The following is a 20767-nucleotide window of genomic DNA, read 5'->3' as shown; positions in this document are numbered from 1 at the left end:
GAGGATGCATCTTCAATGCAATAATAATCCGTCTTCGATGTAGATTTTTTTCCAAATGCGGCAAAGGCGGTACAATGGACACATCGGTGACAAATGATTGAACGGAAAATTACAGAAAAAATCCCTTTAAGGAAAAATTTAAAAAACCCCAACCCAAGAACCTAATCTAACTGAAACTAAATGTTATTGCTATCTTGTTGTTACGAAAAGTATACTAGCCTGTTGGAATTACTGTGGGATGGGTTTGTTGAACGTAATTTCATTAGCTTTATTCTCCTTTCTCGATTAACTGGCTAACCTTTTTCGAAACTCTACCTTACGTTTCTTTACCTTTTCCTGCCTATTTTTATATAGCTTCTTTCTACTAGGTACCGGTGACCCGAAGTAAAAAAAAAAGTTACCGAACGAAGTCAATTTTTAGCGCTATTTTATAGTACACTCGAGAAACAAATAGTTGTTATATATAGGGAAATAAAAATGGTTACTGAACCCTGAAGTCAATACAAAGCCAAACGATGATACAATAACGAACGTTTAGTTCCTCGTCTCCATCAGTGTGAGTGTGTATGTGTAGATAAACGCTCTAGAGCCGGAACTAAAATTGTCTCCCCCTTTAGGAACATGGAAATACGGTAGCATTTAGTCACCCTTATATTATATGTTGCGCACTAATTTAAAAAATTTAAACGCCATAACAGAGCCGAACTAATGACTATTACTGCAAACGAAACGAAACTCGCTTTGTAAGACGTCCTGAGAAAAGAACCTAGCAAAAGCGTTGAGTCAAGCATATATTTTTATATAGCAATCGGTTATAGCCTACAGCAGGTAGCTGTTTTTTTGTTTTAAAATAAATAATTGTTAAATATTTTTGGTCTCTAGTTTGTTCGTCTGGGGTCCGTTTCCAATAAAACTCTAGATTAAGCCAAATAAGGCGAAATGTTAATTGTTAAAAAAGAGCGTTTCTCATTTTCTGGTGTAGATTCATTCGATTTCGATTTAGCTGTATAGTATATTGTAGAATTAGCATGAACTATTAAAAAAAAATAATTTGGTAGAAAAAGCTTTCTAATTAAAATTGTAGTTTCAAATAATTCATTAGTTTTAATGGTAAAAGAGTAATTGTTGATTTGAATTAGATAGAAGTTGAAAATTTATACTCAACATATGATATGATAAAAAATATCTTGATTTTAAGATTATTTTAATTTAATTAAAATTTTATCCATCCTTTTTTTTAATTCAATTATATATTAGTTACAAAAAAGGGTTTTTGGGAAATTTTTTCATCATCGTAAATTTAAGTGATTTATTTAAATGTTCAAAATATTTTACGAATCCATTGTCGCTTTCCTTTTCCAGAGTTTTTACGTAAACCGTAAACCTTAACTACTCAACTCAATTTCATTCAGTAGCATTATGCAGTCATTATCCCTTTCCTTTGAAAAGCATGCAATAGATAAATGGAAAAAAATACAAGAATTGATTTCATTTACGGAATGGCCAAATGTAATGGCAGCAGTGGCACAAGCGCTCAAACATCAAACCAAAACCAATGGAACTGATTTCTCCGGAAATGCTGTCCGGGTTCGGCGCAGGTCGATCTGCTCCTGAGGACACCACAAGGCAAGACATCAACACGAACCGCCCCAAACAATTTTACGCTGCTGGAAATTATTATCATTGTCGCTTATTATGTATTATTCCAATTACCCAATACTTGTAATCAGACGGGAGCGCAAGAAAGAAATTAAAAACAAGGAGTGGCGAACAAACGAACCGTGTACGGTACACGGGATTCATTATCACCTTCAAGAACATGGTTCCACGTTTTTAACAATCTCTACCGTTTTTATATATTTTTTTAAATGCGGTTATGAGCACTGGTTTGCTTCTGTTGCATCGTCCTGTGGGTCAATGTTGAATGGGACTTTAATTTGCGGTAAACGAAGGAATGAAAACTTTATTTAAATATCGACCAACGCTCTCGATGCCATGCGGGAAGGCTGGATACGTTGCAAAGGAACAACGAAAACTATTACGTTTATGTGGAACACTCCACCACGGAGAAGGTGTTTCGTTTCTTTAATGATCACCACCCGTAATGCACTTTCTGCACAGGCTGGTACGATATCGGTATGGAAAATGATCCGACGAGGCTGTCGGACACGAAACGAACCATTTTTCCATCCTGATGAACGCTAAGGCGCTGATGAGTTGCCGAACGGAGATTGCCTGCTTGGATGTGGAGGAGATTTTGATTGGCCGCGTGCAGCAGTGGACGGATAATTGAACGGCCGAAAAATTGGATCGATTTCTGATTGACGCTGAACTTAAAACCCCACCCTCTCCCCACACCTGACCAGGGAAGGTCCACCTTCGGACGGGTTTGATTGGAGATTAACGTCATAAAATTAATTAATTGATTTCTCTCTTACCGGAGCACGCGTTTCTGTTCGATATGCCGGGACGGAGAGTGTTTTGAACGAATTTTGCATCATACTTAAAAGAAAACAGAACCAACATCTATACACAGAGCCTATTACCCGTGGAAGGACACAGCAAGGATACGTTTGTTGATGATGCAGCAAAAGGGAGAAAAAAAAGCGAACAAGATATTTTATACACCGATCGTAATTTTGTTATATATTTTTCGCCAAGACCACACCGTCCACTCTTATCACACACGCCCTCACCCGTCCCCGTCGCGCTTAATGTGCCAAGACCGTTCGGGGTTGTTTCGCATATTTTTAATTAACTCGTCCGGCCAGTTTATTACCGAAGGCCGGGCGGCGGGTTGCCAGTGGACGTCCGTGGTCCTCCTCCGGGTGGCGATAAAAATGGATTACCCCTGTTGCCAGCCGACGAACGCGGCATTCGGGGGGAATCTGTCCGAGTTTACGGTCCAAGAGGAACATAAAAAGGAAGGAGGAAAACGAAAATTAAACAAAACAAAAATGAAATCCTTTCGTGCTGTGCCGATATTTTCCTTAAAAACAATCAACTCAAATCAGGCCAATTTCTGTCAGGATCAACCAACGGTACCAACGTTTAACAAACGCCACTGTTGATACTACTAAATTACCATCCCGTGCACATTTTCGGGGCCCATGTTTGGTACCGATTTACGTACCATTAAAATCCATCGGAGCGGTTGATAGGTCCATCGGCGAGACGGGTTCGTACGGCCGGGCTAGACCGGTTGTCCGCTGCTGGCTGGTGCGCTGAGGCGGACCACCGCCGAACGAGGTTTCGGGATACTTGGGTTCGCTGAAGTCCTCCGGCCATTGGCTCATCGTCGTGTTGTCGTACGCTGGCATCGTGGGAGAAGACAGGGAAAAACACAGTCGGTAATAAGACGTGATGAAGATTTTGCAAAAGTGTGGCCATTGATTTTAGTTAATTTTGCGCTCTGTCAGCTCAGGTGCTTTAAAGTGTAATATTTATCACCCTCCGGTTGGATTGGCATATTAGGTGCAGGAAGCAAACGGAAGGAGATGCTGAATGGTGTGTCATGTTTGGACCAACGATCCTCATCATTTATCCGAACCGGATAATTGGATCAACTCACCGTATTGTGCTTCGGCATCTGGACCGTAAGGTTCACCGGTCGGGAAGAACGTTGGCACTACCTGATGGGGTGAAGGGAACATCGATATGTCGAACTCCTTCTTTTTCAGCTCGTTCTTGTCGTCGTCCGGCGCCACGGCGTGACTCGTCCGGGAAATCCTAAGAGGGAAGTGTTTGTCAGACCAATAAAGACCTGGTCTAATCGAAGGTGAACAATCCTCACCGTCGGTAGTCCTTAAAGATGTCAATCTTCCAAATCATGTACAGCACAAATAGGAACGTGCCCACGATCGCCAGACTGATGCCGATCCAGGTGAGCAGAATGCGGCCACTTTCGGGCATAATGTAGCCATCGTACCCGGCCCGTTGTACCGCCATCTGGCCAAACTCGTTCCACATTTCGTCCAGATGCGCTACATCCAGCTCGTACTGCGGCTCGGTGGCTTCCGTCGTCACGATCGAGATGAAACCCTTCTGCAGGAACTTGTTGCCAAAACCCATGTCCAGCCCGTCGTCGTCGTACGATGGTTCGTATAAAATCGGACGCAGCGGTACGGCAAATTCCAGGCTGACGCAGTTCTCATGGTTACGCCATGTGTCCGGACACTTGCGGGCGAGCAGCTTAACATCAAACGGCCTGTTTGGGAACGACATAGTTTTAATTCGTAATACAAAAGAGGTTATCGGCCGCAGGGCTACCCACCGACTTGGCATGTAGCTCAGGTTGCGGCTCTCGATGTACATGTTGCTCGCGTTCGACAACGCTTCCTTGATCTCTGACCAGGTGCTCTGCAGTTCCATCATCGTCGGGGTCATGACGATCTCCTTGGTCGTCCACTGGAGCTCTTCCTGCGGCACTATGATCTCTGTCGTGGTCGGTGTCGTCGGCGATACCATCTCACCGAACGGGGCGTAGGACAGCTGAAACCCTCGATGCTTCTGTTCACCATCCGGATCTTGTTGGGCGACAAAGTGGATGGTGAAGTACGTCGTTTGAGGGATCAGAAACCGTATCGGTTCCGTGTAGGTCCCCGTCAGCACCGGTCCCTTCTCTTCGACATCTTCAATGTTTCCAGCACGGATGTACAGGAAGTCGGTGGTAGGATTCAGATCCAAATCGTGGATGGTGATCTGCACACCGCGCCCTCCATCGACGGAAAAACTGAATGAGAATGCAAAACGATAGCACAATTCGTCAATAGCCTTAACATTTATAAAAGTAAGGCACATTTTAGGTTTGTCCTTCGCTTATTGAATGTCTTTTTTGATCAAGCAACCTCACAAAATTTATGTTCTTGTTTGTTCTTGTGATCTCTTTTAAAGAATTCTCCACAGGAAATTATCTGACATAAGTTTTAATATGACAAAATTTGTGATACTTTTTTAAAAATGTTTCAATTCTAAATGTCAATCAGTCAATCTATAAATTTTAGTTAATTTCATTCAATTCTCTAATTACAAGTCAAAATAAAAATTTGGCCAAGTAGAAAATATTAAACCAGAAGAATGTATGTTACATTTCAAGCTGAGGAAACATTACAAAAAATAAGAAAAAAAGCAGTAAAGAAAGTAATATAATATCTTTCATATTAATCCACTTTCAACCCAATATCTTTGGGTGGGAGGTTCTTTAATCATGCAATATTGAGTATGCTTTATGGTGCAGTTTATAACACTAACGTGAAAAACAATGTGAACGCTAAGAAAAGTTTAAGTTTTTTTGTAAAAAAAAAATCAACTGGCTTATGAAATTTTATAAATCCATGTGAATTTCACTACGAATATAAGAGCAGAATATTTTAAACTTGAAATCATCTACGTAATTAACCTGAATTTGTAAAAAAATGATATTATAACTACAAATTGTTAAATAACAATTAACAATAATATTTCTCGACCAAGTGTGCCCTAATGTTGACAAAATATATCACTTACTTCTTCATTTCATTCCATTCCAGCGGGTACGGGTTGGGGTATTCCGGTGACGACAGAATAATTTCATCCGGATGGTTCTCGAAATACTTCCGCACTCCTTGCTCTCTCGTTTCACCTTCCAACAGGTCGTACAATGTTTTTGCGTCCAGATGCTTCAAAGGTCCCTGTTCCTCCACATCACTCTCTTCTAAGGCTTGCTTCGAATCCACAATTCTTAGTGGTTTCTGCTGCGAGACGTGAATGAGGATCTCTTCGCGCGTCTCCGTTACAACTTCCGGCTCTTTTTGCGGTTCATCCCCACCGGAACCCTCAATGTTGTCATCAGCCACATTAACGAAAACCCGTCGCACATCGTCCAATGTTACGCTGTCCGTAACATCCAGCAGCTCAATATCTTGCTGATCGTAGATTATCTTCGGTTCGTCGAATGGACCAGGCCGCATTCCTATTCCCGCTTTCAACACGCGGTCATCGCGCACCTTAATCAATGGTGGATAATCGTCGAACTTCGTCCTGATAACATTTGTTGGTCCTTTATCCTCTGGTAATGGATTGTCAACATTCTCTTCCACGATTGTGTCACCCGAGGAACTGGTCACGCTGTCGGGTAATGTTGGCTCCCCTTGAGCACCGTCGTTTGCATCATCCGGTGGACAGTTTACATAGTCGTCCAGCAGGGATCCGTCAGCTGCCTTGTCGTTTACTACCGGCGGCACATCCGGTAGGTCCTCGCCGTTAAGCTGCTCCTGCGCTTGGGCTGCATTGTTCGAGACTAAAATATAGTTTGTTAGGATTATTCCAGCTTAATCTGGGGTATGAAAATTCAAAAGGGCATAGAATCACGAGCAAAACACGCAGCGGTGCTTCAGCTCCAACCCTCGACGTCATTTAACGATAGCAATATTGGATGCGCGACTTTGCTTATCTTATCGAGCAGCGCAGTTCTACCCATTCAATTCGGTGCCATTGAGAGGAAAGCTGCCAAACAAGAAAATTTGTTTTGTACCTTACTTTTATTTTCAGAACCCTAGCAAGGAAAGGAAGATTGCCTAGAGTGCACTTCTTTAAACAAGTGGTTCCGAACCCGCAAACCCCTTACCCGATAGCAGCACAGTCAGCGAGAGAATGTTTATCACCACCAACGTATCCCTCCACCGTTGTTTGAACATATTTCTTCACTGTTTGTTTTCTGTCGGTCGGAAACTGTTTGGTTTTTGGGGTTTCACTTTCTTTATACAATATCCGGCTGATCAGGCATCGAGAGACCGTACCGAAGGCAAAACATTACCAAACTTCTCGAACCAGAAACAGAGAGGCCCAACCAGCGCACGGGTTTGGTCTCGCAGAGTAAAGAAATCAAACTGAACCATACACCTCCGAGTGATGGAGGTTTGATTGAAGTTGGTTGCGGCAACACGCAGCGGCACTTGACGCGGAAACAGTTGATGGGTTCGTTATCAAAAGGAGTGCTGTTGATAAGCAGCACCTTCGGGAACACGTACGTACGTCGAAGGTATATCTTAAAGATTGCTTGCTGGCGGTTGCCATTTCAGTATGTCTCTATATTGTTTGAATTAGGGGCTTTCAACAGGTGCATGTGGATGTGGGAGAATGCCTTTACTCTTCATGGGTTTGATACCGAGAGAAAAGTGATGACAGATAAGACTGAGGGATTCACGTCTTAACACCAAACAATCTATCCATGATTATTGGATTTAAAAAGCTTACAGCGTTTTCTTCGTGTTTATTTCAAGATTAAGGAAAACAAGATCCTTGCGCATGAGCGTACGGTGAGATCACAGCTGATCTGTTGTGAAATAATCACCCCTCTTCCTATCAGGGGGTGTAGCTCAAATGGTAGAGCGCTCGCTTAGCATGTGAGAGGTACCGGGATCGATACCCGGCATCTCCAACCGCGAATCTTTTTCCATACAAGCTTCAAATCGCTTTTTCTTGAATTGTTCTGTTCGTCAACATCAATTCATTACCGTTCCGTTTGTGAATTATTAATAATAATAATTATTAATTGATTGACGAATTAAAAAAATATTCTTATCGGCATCGGCATGAATTTAGCTGAATTATTTATTTTTCAAATATATGAACTGATGAAATGTATTAGCGTGTTTTTAACGGTTTTGCAAAACAGCCTGAAATGAAGTAAGATGTATCAGTTATAAGTTTCTTCCTCGAGAAGTTGTAAAAATATAATTTTGGTTTGCTACCACTTAGGTCTATGGTCAGAACAGAGCTGAGTTTTTCGCTTATTCTTAAAATCTCACCCTAGTTTCCTAACCGTAGTCCGGCCGCGGGAGGTCCTTTACATCGGCGTATCTGCTCCGGAGTCGTCTTTCGAGGGTTCGCTCGAGGTCTACGATGTCATCCACCCTAGACGACAGTCGTTGGCTGCTGTGTGCTGTTACTTGAATATAGTTATGGCTTTTACACGGTGTGTATTCCGGTTGTAAAACTAAAACTTTCTCATCCGAGGTTTATCTGCACTAGCTAGTGTGTGACAGAATGGGCCGGCATAAATATTAGGAAAAACACTTAACCAACTCAATTTACTAAGTGTTATTAAAATGTGAACGATTTCTTACTTAATTTTATAAATTAATATAACCACACTCCTTGAATCTGTCATCCATTTTCTGAGTAAAAAATTAATAAAAATTATGAGTAATGAAAAAGTATCAACTAGCCCTAATGAAATTATAATTCAATTTTAAATGACGCTGACGTGATCTTAAAAATGTTTGTTTTAGTAACAAGATGAGACTTCTAATATCCTTTTGGTAAAAAAAGAGATGTAAGAGAATCGATTTGTAAGTATTTAGAGTATTTTTCTCCCATGGAGAAATGAATGTTTTGCGCCTAAGAGGTGCATTTTCCTCTAAACAATTAACATAAATATTACTTCCAACGATTAAAAAAAATAATTTAAATACTGAATGAAGATTTTTTGCACATATTTAGTAACATTGCTCACTACAATTGCGGTGGTAATACCCAACATCATTTCTTATAATATTTTGTTATCTCTATAAATTTAATTATTTTTTATATTTATTGTTTATCACTTTTAAAAGTCAGTTTTTCTTTCATCTTTGTTCGGACAAGTCAACCACACAAATCAATCAACCCCGTCAACCAAAATACCAGAATCCTTTGACGGCTGATGTTAACGATGATGTTACCAAAATTGCATTGCACCAAAAGCAGGAAACCTGCTATCCTGGCTCATCAATCTTTGCACGCTGCCCTGAACCGAGGGGTTGGCCGTTAATTGAACATATTCAACAATTTCATTAACAATGACCCAATTGGGGTGCATTTTCTCCTTTTTTTCATTTCGTTTCGTTTAGTAAAGTCTTGTTGAACATGTCGCACACGGGTGTGTAAAAATGCGCTGTTTTGCAGGTGTTCAGAGGCACAAACATACACATCCATAAAAAAAATCAAGACCATATATTAAAACTTTGTGCACCTCCTTCTGGCGACACCGGGAAAGGACCTGCCGCCGAGCGATAATATCGGCAATTAGTGATTATTAATTATGGCGGGACCCCGGTGGCGTCGGAGAGTAATTGAAAAGTCGAACGGGATTTCCCAACGCTCCGGGGACGGGAACAGCAGCGGGACACCTTCCTGCGAACGCGTTCATCTCGTGCAGAGGTGCGCATCTTGGCGTGGCTTCCCGACTTTGGCACCAGAAAATTGTTCAACGCCTTAAGTGGATCGACGTTCCGGAATGTAGAGGCAGCCTGGTGGCACTCCAGCTTCCCACAAATTTTGTCCAATCTCCCTCAAAGACCCACTGAGCGATCGTGGCGTACAACTTCATCCTTCCCGCAGCGATGGACGCACGAGAAAAACGCACGAACTTCTTCGCCATTCGGTCGCAATCGCCGATGGAATTCGCACGACACGTCCATCGGATTCCTGCATGCTTGCCCTGAGGGAAGAGCATGGGGAGAAAAGGGGGTGGTAGCAGGACATAGGACATACATTCCAGCATCGGCATATGCACACTCCAACGGTCGATTGAACCCATCCAATCCACGGGTGAAGCACGGATCGGACGCCGCGAATGTGGAGCATTAATGCGTTCGGGAAATTAAATTGGTTTTTTATTTTATGTCCCAGCAATCCCATTAAAAAGCGAGATTAGTACGCACCCCGCGGCGCAGCCCGTCATAATGCAAACGCTTTGCACATGTATAAATGCATCGTTCGGGTGCAGCTCGTAAGAAACTGATCGTGTCGCGGTGTCGATGGTGGGACAAGAATTTATGATTTTATTCATAAATCCAATCTCGTTTGAGCGACGGCCGAGGGAGAGGGTAGCATAGCGATACAAGAGGCGAACACATCGTAATCGATAGCACAAATTGATGCATCTTTGAACCTTCTCGTAACACATAAGTATGATTGGTGGTATATCTTTCTATTTAATCACCATTAGAAGATAAACGCTTTCCGTGCGCGTGCAACGAATATAAGAATGGTGTAAGAACACAATCGAACATTTTACAAATCTTTGCTACAGTTTTAGCTACAAACAATCTTTACTTTAAAAACTATAAGAACTTAATTGAAACTTATCGCACCTGCCGGAAAAACAATTATTTAAGCTCATAAAAGCACGCAATCGCATTACCATCGGCGTTGATTAGCTTGTTTATTTGTTTGTTTGTTCTTCCGCTTGCTTGTTTACTGTGTTTATTAACTTTACCCCTTCGGTATGTTTTCCTTCTTTACGAAGTCCACGTTTTTTACACTTACTTACCGTTAATACCCATAATCACGAAACTGGGCAAGGGAAACAATCGATGGCCCCGGGGATAATTTTCGGCTTCGAAAGAAATAAAACTGGCAACGTAAACGCAATTAAAATTTGATCATCACGTCTTACGCCGCCTACTCTGGTCGGGGCAGCAAAATACAGCCTAAAACCCACAACAACAAAAACCACAAGCATCGATCCAGGAAAACAAGAGATAAAACAGTTAAAAGAGAAAAATCAAATGAAAAATAAAAATTGAACCAAACACTTTACGCGAAAGCAAAAGGATCCCGCTGGTGTTTCAAACAGGATTCCCGCGGTCGTTAAATTGGAACTGGACCGAATTTCCAATTGGACCATGAAACTGCAGCCTTTTTTTTAATTTTAAGTTCGCATCGGGTACTTGGAAACTTCGATGCCGCATCCACCTTACCGGCCCGTCCAGCCGCGGATGGAAATAATGTTGTCAAAATTATAACCGAACACGCCGTTCGTACTTCTCGGACACGCCGCTGCTCGCGTGGGTTGATAATGGCCCGTAAATTATATTGTCTCTCCCTCCTCGCCGGCAAAGGGTCCTCCAGATTGCGGTGGCCATAATAATGTCCTTGGGAGTCGGTGCTCTCCCGACGTCGTTCGTCGATTTGCGGCTGCACCAGAATTTCGATGCTTTTTCCGTTCCGTGCTCGCCGGGAGCTCGTGACGATACGTAAATCAACCCTGGCTGCCGGGTGCGGTTTGTTGTTCGCAGGAAACGGAAAGAAATGTTACGCCCAACGCGACCCGACAGCGGGGCGAATTATTAAAGGCTTCAGATATAATTGCATTCGTGCGTAACCTTTTCGAGGTGCGGTCGTACGTTCGGATCGATGCACTAAAGTGCAGTGAAATGTGTACCGTAATCGGCTTTCACGGTCGCAGCTCACGCCGTTTACCATCGGATTACTTCCATGTTTCTGAGCGTGGGATGCCTCCGGGTTTCTCAAAAAAAATGTATCATGTCAAGAATCCTGAAACAGTTGAATTGGAAGTCTGTGAATATATTTTGTGGAAACACACGAAAGGTTTCAAATATCCAGAAATTTAGCACATGATTTTGATGTTCTCGATTGTGAAGCAACGCACGTTAAAGTTGGTAGAACTGGATCGGAATTCGATCAGATACTCGTCAATTGCCACCCCAGCGGGAGAGTGCTTCAAAAAACGGTAACTTTCGGATCTTTCAAACTTCACGCACCACACAATAAAAAACAAGCGCAAACGACCACAAACTTAACTCGGGTCGTAAAATGTGCGAATTCACATGTTCCCTGCGGCCGACTTTGAAACTTCAACAAATGTGCGTGTTCGTTTTGGTTTTGTTTCGCACGCAAATAAAACCTCCGGCCAATGGCGATCGGTGCCATACTCCACAACCATGCTCGAGGGTAAAGTGTCTACTTCCCTTCTGGCCTCCGGCCTTTCAGTGCCTTCGGGAATGGACCATAAAGGCTGGCTTTAACGGCGCTATTAAACTGTGATAAGATTAAGGCACACATTCTTTACTTTCTTTTAACGACAGATCCAATCACTGCCTCGGTGCGTTAAGTGCGCCGGCGTTGTGCGATCGTTTCCGTTCCCTCCGGTGACAGTAAGGACCCGGGCGAGCCTCTTGAAGAGCCCAAAGCGCCGCAGGTTTTCATGCTTTACGATCGCGCGCTCAATCGCGGTTCTCTATCTGGCGTGTACGAATTTGGAGCACACGATCGTTAAGGCGCACGATCCCCGGAAGGGTCGGATTTGTCCGTTAGTGTTATCTGATCAGCATGATCCGCTCTTGGCATGTGGCCGTGGACGTTAATTTCTGGTATCCGCATCGACAGGGAATAATTTATGCTTCCCGTGAACGATCGTATTTTTGTCGTTTGTCGCGTTTCAAGACTGCTTTCATTGTGCGTTGGTTTCTCTGGTATTAGCTTTTTTGAAACCGAAAACTGTTTTGAACCTCTCTTATTTTCTTCCATGGACATGTGTTCCACTCCCACGTACAACTCGTTAGAGTTGAAAGTACTTTAAAGTAATTGTGTAACTTCCTTGACATGATATGGCTCACCTAGATTAAATTTCAAGTATCCTTTCCATTGAAGTGTTTTCTAAGCACTCTATTTTTCCCTCAACAGAGACAGCGATATGGCTTCGGTTAGTTCCACCATACTTGAACCTTTGAATCTTTAGCCCCAAAACTGGGGCTAATTTGGTTAAGTAAGTGTCGGTTGTGTTTTTTTTTCAAAAAAGGTCAACCCTATCCTCTAGCAAAAACGTTGCTTTTGATTAACCAGAAAGCAGTTTGTTTGTGTTTTTTGTACGTTCTCCTTTTTCTCTCCCATTTGCGATACAGCCTAGCCCAAATCTGAAATGGTTTGTTATCTTCACACTCGCGATAGTAGCGAAATATATGGTGGCAAAAAAGGAGGGTTTAGGTTTAACGACCAGTCCGCTCGGAACTACCGATAGAAGGAAATCGCACAACGTCGCCAAAAGCGGGACACTGCCTGTCGCCATGTTCGTCAGGGAGCTGCCTTGTTTTTTTGGTCGCCTGCTGCAAAAGTCGGGGTGCAAACTTTTTCGTAGGGGCATAAAAATCTCGCACGCCAAGGTTTATGGCGTTTGGCGAGCTGTTAGTTTGTTAGTCTTGGCAATTCTGCGCCCCACGAAGTAAAGGCGTAGCGTTAACTGTGGGAGAATTCGTCTCGGCTGTGCGTCGATGCTTGAATAGAGCAACAAAAACCGTCCTAGCCACCGGTCTTAAGAGTGCGCCTGCGAGTTGGATGGGACCCGGGCGTCCCGAGCTGCTTGGAAGAGACTGTTTAAACTGCAAAGCAGATGCAAAAAAAAACTGTATATATTGCACAAAAACCCCAGATAAACAACGACACGAGCTTAGGTTTACTACACTTGAATTACTTAATGACCTGTCTGCAGAGTTAAAGCTCGTGGTACGAGCAGATTTCGTATGGTTTATCTTCTTCTTCCCGTTACGTTGAACTCTTCGGTCCTCCTAATTGTGCGGAGTGTCGTAAACGAAACGAGCGATCCAGTTTTAAGCAGTAAATACCTGTCAAAACGGGGGAATACGGGTTCCCGATTTTTTCCTGTTAATCTCAATTTTATTACGAACGTGGAACCTTGAAAACAAGGTTAAAAATATGGTTAGTTCTGGCTTTTTATAATTTAAAAATAAATAAATGATAGTTACATTTATTTCTACTGGGGATTAACATTTTTTAATTTCATATCTACTGTAAAGCTGCATTTTGGAAGCATTAAAAAGTTATGTATTGTTGGTGCATGATTTTTTTGAACCGTAATTTGAAATTTCATAAAATCAGATATTCAATTTCAGGGTAAAAGACCTGTTGGCGAGCTAAATGTGGCAATGGAAAATGATTAAACTCTCAAGTGGAACAACTATCTGTAATTGAATTTTCTGCCATGAATCTTTTTTACACTCCCAATAACCCATTCGATAGAAAATTTTCAACGCACGAAAAACAATAATCCCTTTCAATAATGTTAGCCATAACTCAAAGGATGCCGCATGGCGCAAAATAACACACTCGCGTGTGCCACATGTGGGCCAAAGGTACACCAATAATTCATCGAAGCCACCAGCCGTAGTCGCGGTGTGCCCTTCGAAAAGAAGAGGAGAAAAACTGAAAACAAAACAAACAAACAAACAATTGATCGTTCGGTTAGCGCTCGCTGAAGCATCGCAGAAACCTCGGGACACTCGGTGCTGGGCTTTCAAGTTCCAGACTGACCTTCCCGTCTGCATTGCCGTCCGCGGGCAGGCAGCATCATTATAGCGCACCAAAGGGATTGTCTTCGACTCCTCCACAGCACGCGCAAAGGTTCGTCGCTTGCCCGATCGCTGCAGTCGATTGTAATTTTGTTCACTCCGTTAATCAACACGTAACCAACCGCGTGCCAATTAGTGCATGATTTTAGGCTTCGGTTTTGGTAGTGGCCGACCCCAGCGTGACCCCTCGCACGATCATCCCCAGTGAAGGCTCCGAGGACGCCTCCGTTGCTACCGAAATGCCGTTCGTCGCTTGAAGACCTTCAGCTTTTTTCCAGCATCCGAGCCGATCTCACGCTACTTGTCACCCGAGCACCGCATTCGGTCGTGTGTTTGCGTCCATGTTGCAGCAACATGTGCCACGATTTTTCCCTCGGTTGACCCTGATCCACGTCCGATCGATCGCTACCACTCGATGGATCCAATCAAAATGGGGTCCTTTGGCTGGCGATCTCTTTTGAGGCAAAAACAGAACGGATCGAAACTATTGATCATCCTCTCGTTTAACGCATTTTTTCTCCATCTCTCTTTGAAAATAAACCCCGCCAGCTTGGAATGCTTTAAACCAGCTATTAATATTCAAAAAAATGTAGATGAAATGAGCGTCATCCCATGAATCATGCCATCACTATCATTAGTCAGAAAGCTCTTTCCGCGCTTGTGCACCAATAAAACTGTTTTTGGAAGGCCTTCCGTTGCCCTTGTCAATTTTGGTGTGATTTTGCCATCGTGTCTTTCATCGTGTTCATTGTCACATTGTCACCAAGAGAGACCCGTGGCGTTTGTTTTATTTTCAACCTGCCATATTGTCGTCCGGCAAGGTTTCCCTTGCCACAGTACGCCGACTGTCTGTAAGGCATAGGTCGGCTTAGAATGTCACCAGGGTCGTGTCGCGTCTGCGTCTCGTGATCGATCAGCAAACAAAACTCCCCAGACGCCAACATGGAAGTGGGCTGGAAATTGCGAGGAGGGAAGTGTACGTTATTAATAACGCGCGTCATACAGACTTCGGTGGGTGGCCGACGTCCGGAGCACCGGATGGTTGGGAAGGTTGGTAGGAGGCCACCCACCCATACCCTGCACCAGGTTGACAAAGTCGGTTAAATTCAGCGAAATCGAAAGTCGCTCGAGTGCGGTGCGGAACCGAACTTGCGAACATGAGCGCACCATGGTGGTAGGGATCTTGGCGACCAACTTTATCCAAAAGTGTCACAGCTGGAAGGGTGAAAAAAGTGTGGAAGCGAAGCAGGGAAAGAGAGAAAGAGAGAGAGGGGGGGTACACCGGAATCAGGTTGTACCAGCACGAGATCGGTCATAAAACTAATAGCTGCAGGCAGTCGCGGTTAAGCACACGAACTCACGGACGACATTCCGGTCGACAATTGTTTTATAATAATCCCCAGCGGAGATTTAAGCATTGCAATCGAACGGCCAAGGTGGCGAGGAGGGCCTATAATTTTATTGCGTTAGAATGTTAATAGTGTTAAACGTGGCTAATGTCAGCACAGGGGAGCAAAAGTTGAGCAGCAGTATGAAAAATTACATATAATTAGAACCCATGGTATGGAACAAATTGGCAATGGATTGTACATTCAATATCTGTTGAATTCAAATGAAAATAAAATAGTTTTGTTCAAATCTTGTGTGTTTGTTTCAAGTAGTGTTGCATTTATTTTAACTAATGCTTAATTCAATGAATTGTTTGTTTGCTGATGTATTGTTGTTTTACAATGAATTTTGATAAAATTCTCATTCGTATGAGTAAGCATTAGGTACTTTTTAAACTTTTTTATTTTAATTTTAACTATGTGCTTTTAAGTCCAGGATAATTATGATATATTCATTACTTTGAAAAATATTTGGTTTAGATTTCATAAATTTATGTATATGTCCTTTAGGCACCATAAAGTTATGATATGAGCATCTAATGATTTTATTAAAAACTAATTATTTCACACCTTTGTAAAGACGTTTTGCTTGTGCTATTTCGTGTAAGGATACATCTTCTAGTTTGAGGCAAATTATCTTTACGCATAAGGTATATTAGTTTTATTATCTCAAAAAGTGGTTAATCCTCTCTCCTCATTGACTTACGAAAGGGTTACCTTCTACCGAATTTCGTAAAGCCTTGTTGTTGACGCTTATCATTAATATTATAGTCAAAGAAGATCTTCGCGCCGTCTATGTCACCGTAAGAAGATAAAAGTACCATCTTGACCAAAATGTTCATATCTACAAGTAATTCTGCAAGTTTCAAATTTACAATAAGCTGAGACCAGGTCAGTTACCTATTCCTTAGATTTGTTTGTTGAATTCATTTATACTCTCTTATAACAGTTTTTATTTCCTGTAAATAATGTAAATAAAAGTTAGATTTTATCTCAAGTAAACATTGAATTGATTTAGTGGCAATTACATCTTGCATAATTTAAACTAAGTAATTGTTATAAGATATTTATTTCTATCTAAAAAACTAGCCTCCTATAACACCACAATGTATCGACATCGCAACGAGTTACTAACTGAAATTTGATCCACCCTGTGGTTGGGCCACGCGTGAGACTTATAGTCACAGGATCCTGATTCATTCCCCGCAGTGTGACGCGTCGTGCCGAACCAATAAACTGCCCGATCCGACCGAATGGTACCGAGTCCGAGCTGGTCGCTCGAGGGGACTAATCGTATTGACGCACGGGTTATGTAATATCGCACCTCTTGCCACCTTCAGCCAGGCTCCTCTGGTGCATGGTTTTGTGGAGGGAAAACGATCGGATCACCTGTCTGTGGCAGTAGGGGAAGGCAAGTCCACACCATCTCGTTCACTCACCGCCGATGTCCGATTGAGGTGATTTATTTACCAAACTGTCCAATCGGCGCCCGGACTAGGCGGTGCCTACCCTGCCCCCTCACGGGGCGCATCACGTGACGCCGAGGCACGAGACGTACCGCAGTCCTCGAGTGTGGACCGCCATCGATTGCACGCATACACTCGGCTGCCTCTCGAGGTCTTCGATCTGGACGTGTGCAGCCGCAGCAGCCGATCACGAGACAGGTTGATCTCCACCACACCACTGTCCGGGGCTCACTATGGCCAACCCCCTAGTGGAACAGTCACGAGACGCCGCGTAAAACACTCCTCTTGTGAACCCCGCGCACAGACGTACGTACTCATTACGTGCGCCATCGCTTCGTCTCTGTCGGCTGGTTGACTGCCCGAGTCATGATTCACGCCGTCCACGTTTGGATTCATTTCAGCTCACGTGTGATCCGGTCTGTAATTTTAAAGCCGTCATCAGCATCAACGAGCTCGCGAAAGAATCCGTAAGCAGACAGCTGGATGATATCAACGTAAGTAAGGGAAGCCAGCCGGTGGAGTCCTCACCGTTCACTTGCGTTTAATTGAGGAATTAATGAAGCCAGCGCCGCGGAAGGTTGATGTTTGCCGATCGGCTGCCGGAAGGCATTACATCCGAGATTCCACCGATAACGAGGAGGAGTCGTCATTGAAGTCTAGGACACCCAGACGGAAAACGTTCCGTAAGATGAGCCAAAGATACTAGGTAATATAGCGGATATCCCGGCACGACGCTACTCATTTGCCTACAAATCACCGGCCAAACCCCGAGGCAAAACCAACCGACCAGCGCAACGCTCAGCAACCGTGTGGGTTTGTGCCTAATTTGATAACACGACCCGGCCACTATTTGCTACGTCCCGGGACGTCTCGGGAAGTAGCTCACCCGTAGGCTATGCATTACTTGCCATTGATTTAATGCAGAACATGCGACGCATGCATGCATCAGTGTAAGGTAAGCTTGGGTCTCCCAGGGCTTGGTATCTCTGCAGGTCCCACATAATAACTGATACTACTCCTACTCGCGTAAAACCTTCTCCTCCACCTTCATTAAACACCCTCGATTGCCAAGGGGGATAGAAATGGATACGAAACAAGGAGGGGACGAGATTCCGAGACAAAATATGCTGCAACACGCAATGTACAATGTATTTGCCCTTCATGCGCCCCCACACACACACCCACACACACACACACACCCTTGGATTATTTAGTTCCACGTCGCTCTGGTTAACGCAGTTCTTAATGCATTTATGACATTGCAGGAGAAAAAATAAATATGCTGCTGCAAGGCATGTGATGGAAAAGAACGAACATTTTCGTCGATGCACTATGCAATTTACCCGAAAGGCAGCGACCATCAAGTCGTTTCGAACTCAGAGAGGCGTCACGCAGTGGCTCATGATTCCTTATGTGTGTAATGCAAAAAAAAGGAATGCAGGCTTACGCCATTAGAAATCCGCCGAGGGAGATGAACTAGAACCGGCTCTTTAAAAAAAACCTCTAGGGGAACACGTTTCGCCGGCGAAAAATCACCTTATTTTCCACCAACAAGCCCGTTAGAATAAAGTGCATGCCATGGAGCCGCGCCGAGATCGTAAATTTGAAGCACTACTATCACTCAATCCTAACCCGCATCGGATGTCTTAATTTCTACTTCACAACGGTGGCAACCTGATTAGACGAAATCAATCCTGCACTTGGATAATAATTCTCTCAATCGCTTAATCTGGCCGAAGTCATGAACATCGTAACCGCCTTACCACGAGTGAAGAAAATGGTAATGGTTTTTCTACTGGTAATTTCTTCCGACGTATAAAATGCATCCTTACGCCTACCGGGCGGAACGCTGTTTTATTTCCGATATTTATGGTTATGCGTTTTCTCCTACAGTTTATCGTTATTGGACGAGTCTTTTAATGACTGCATCATGTTCATGGTTGCGACGCTCGATCTATCGGCGCGAATCGTATGTTCGATTGGAACGTAACCAATAGGCAGCTAACGGGGTGCCGAACTACTCGTGGCGACCGCTAGCAATGGATTGTCGATTATTGATTGGCGACACATGTTTCGCATCTCTAATGGCACGTTAATCTGTGCCTATTATTGGTCATCGTTTCAGAATGGACACTCTTTTATGACCATGATTACTTCATGCGGGGATTTTTCAAGTATTTTAGGAACAGAAAATTAAAAGATCATATAATGTGACAATTATATTAGTTATTTGATTACTTTTGCATTTCGTTGCATTGAGATTCTTCCTTTATTTAATATAGTTACTACTCCAAGGTTAGGTATAGGTTAGAAAATCGGCCCACGCCGGGGCTCACCACCTCGACGGCGTGGGTTCGAATCCCAACCGAGACCGGACCCTACCCTGTACGAGAGGACTGACTATCCACGTACAACAGGGAAACAAGTCTCGTAAGCACTTAACGGGCAGGCATGACCAAGAGGTCGTTACGCCAAGAAGAAGAAGAAGAAGACTACTCCAAACGACAATTTTTGATTATCTACAGGCAAATCAGAACTTTTTCTAATGTGAGATGTTTATAATGTAGAATTAAAATAAACTCACTTGCATTTTTCGCACAATATTTTATATCGATAAACAAAAAAAGAGTTATTTGTCTACAGTCGATTTGATGAGTTCGTGTTTAATAATGATCTATTCAAACTAGTGGCACTCAGATTGAAGCTCACCCTTTTCGCACTTCCAGTAAAACTAGAATTACACGGAGATTCTATGCCGGAATCGTTCGAAAACCGTCGGTGCATTATTTTTCTCGACCCAAAGGTCTGCACGCCGAACGATCCGTTAAACGATTCTACCGCTGTTTTTCGCTGTGGCGTGTACGGAATCGAACCTAATGTGCTTTCGGTGGACAGACGCCTCGTGGGAATTCGCACATTCGCGAACGTTATGCTCTGCTGAGTTGTTGACCGGCTTGAGCTTGACGATATCGACCGGCGAAGACTGTCCTGCAAGGTTCTCCGGAACGAGCGCATCTTTTCGTATCGACGTTGCGCTTGCATGACGTGTTTTCGCAGTTGCGACTCCAGCTCGTTCAGCCTTGGCAACGAGCTACGCATCTGGATGATTCGTTGGATGAGATGCTGGCGGTGCTTCTGCTGAAATATCAGCGTCTGGCAGGCGATCGCGTAGATTTTGGCTGCGGACGGATCGTACAACATCTTGTCCTTGCGCTCCATCTGATTGTTCAGCTCGACGAATCGGCTGAGAGAACCCTGGCACACCGGGCATACTGTTCCGCGTTTCGTTTTCGCCATGCACGGCCGGCAGAGGATGTGCCGACAGGAGAGATGGTAGAACTGGCGCTCTTTCTTCGCCATGTGGTTGTAGCAGAGGCTGCAGTGGATCCAGTTCGGTGGGGCCATCGTAGAAATATCTGACACTTCGCGTTTAACACTCGCCAAAATGCTAGATATTTAATTTCTGATTAAACGCCGGGCAAAGCCTACTGAAAGAAAAGTACTTGCAGCAACGCCTTCTTGGTTTGTAAACTAAATTTCAAAGTTCAATGTTTACAGTTTTACTCGCTTACTCGCTTTTTAACTTTTTCTATTGTCTTTCATTTAACACACTTTTTTTTTTCTTAAATGTTCATGTAATGTCGTATATTTTCAGCTTAATTCCATAACTATCCTTGTCTCCCCCCGGTTTTGTGACTCATGCCACCCGTCCCACACCATATCTACCGTTGGATTACAGCGTTTTACAGTTCACCTAGCAACCGGTGCAGTGTATGTAGAACAT

The 20767-nt window shown here is 43.5% G+C and overlaps 2 protein-coding genes and 1 non-coding gene across 3 annotated transcripts; 1 reads left to right on the top strand and 2 right to left on the bottom strand.

Annotated features, from left to right (window-relative positions):
* Positions 1 to 2775: 2775 nt before the first annotated feature.
* LOC131293595 (uncharacterized) lies at positions 2776 to 15299 on the bottom strand. Its single transcript, XM_058321674.1, has 8 exons — positions 15200 to 15299; positions 6105 to 6277; positions 5506 to 6044; positions 4274 to 4732; positions 3794 to 4207; positions 3572 to 3729; positions 3134 to 3313; positions 2776 to 2888 (listed from the first exon to the last, which is right to left on the bottom strand). The coding sequence occupies exons 1-8, from the start codon at positions 15297 to 15299 to the stop codon at positions 2776 to 2778; spliced, it is 2136 nt and encodes a 711-aa protein (XP_058177657.1).
* On the top strand, positions 7345 to 7417 carry Trnaa-agc (transfer RNA alanine (anticodon AGC)). Its single transcript has one exon. It is a non-coding gene; the product is annotated as a tRNA-Ala (tRNA).
* A 4321-nt stretch (positions 15300 to 19620) lies between the features above and the next one.
* LOC131293594 (RING finger protein narya-like) lies at positions 19621 to 20388 on the bottom strand. The gene has a single exon (XM_058321672.1). The coding sequence runs from the start codon at positions 20386 to 20388 to the stop codon at positions 19621 to 19623; it is 768 nt and encodes a 255-aa protein (XP_058177655.1).
* Between the last annotated feature and the right edge of the window lie 379 nt (positions 20389 to 20767).

The sequence above is a fragment of the Anopheles ziemanni genome, chromosome 2, assembly GCF_943734765.1.
Source record: "Anopheles ziemanni chromosome 2, idAnoZiCoDA_A2_x.2, whole genome shotgun sequence".
Classification (NCBI taxonomy): Eukaryota; Metazoa; Arthropoda; class Insecta; order Diptera; family Culicidae; genus Anopheles; species Anopheles ziemanni.
Note: the sequence above shows the minus strand (reverse complement) of the source record. Positions and strands in the feature narration are given on the sequence as shown.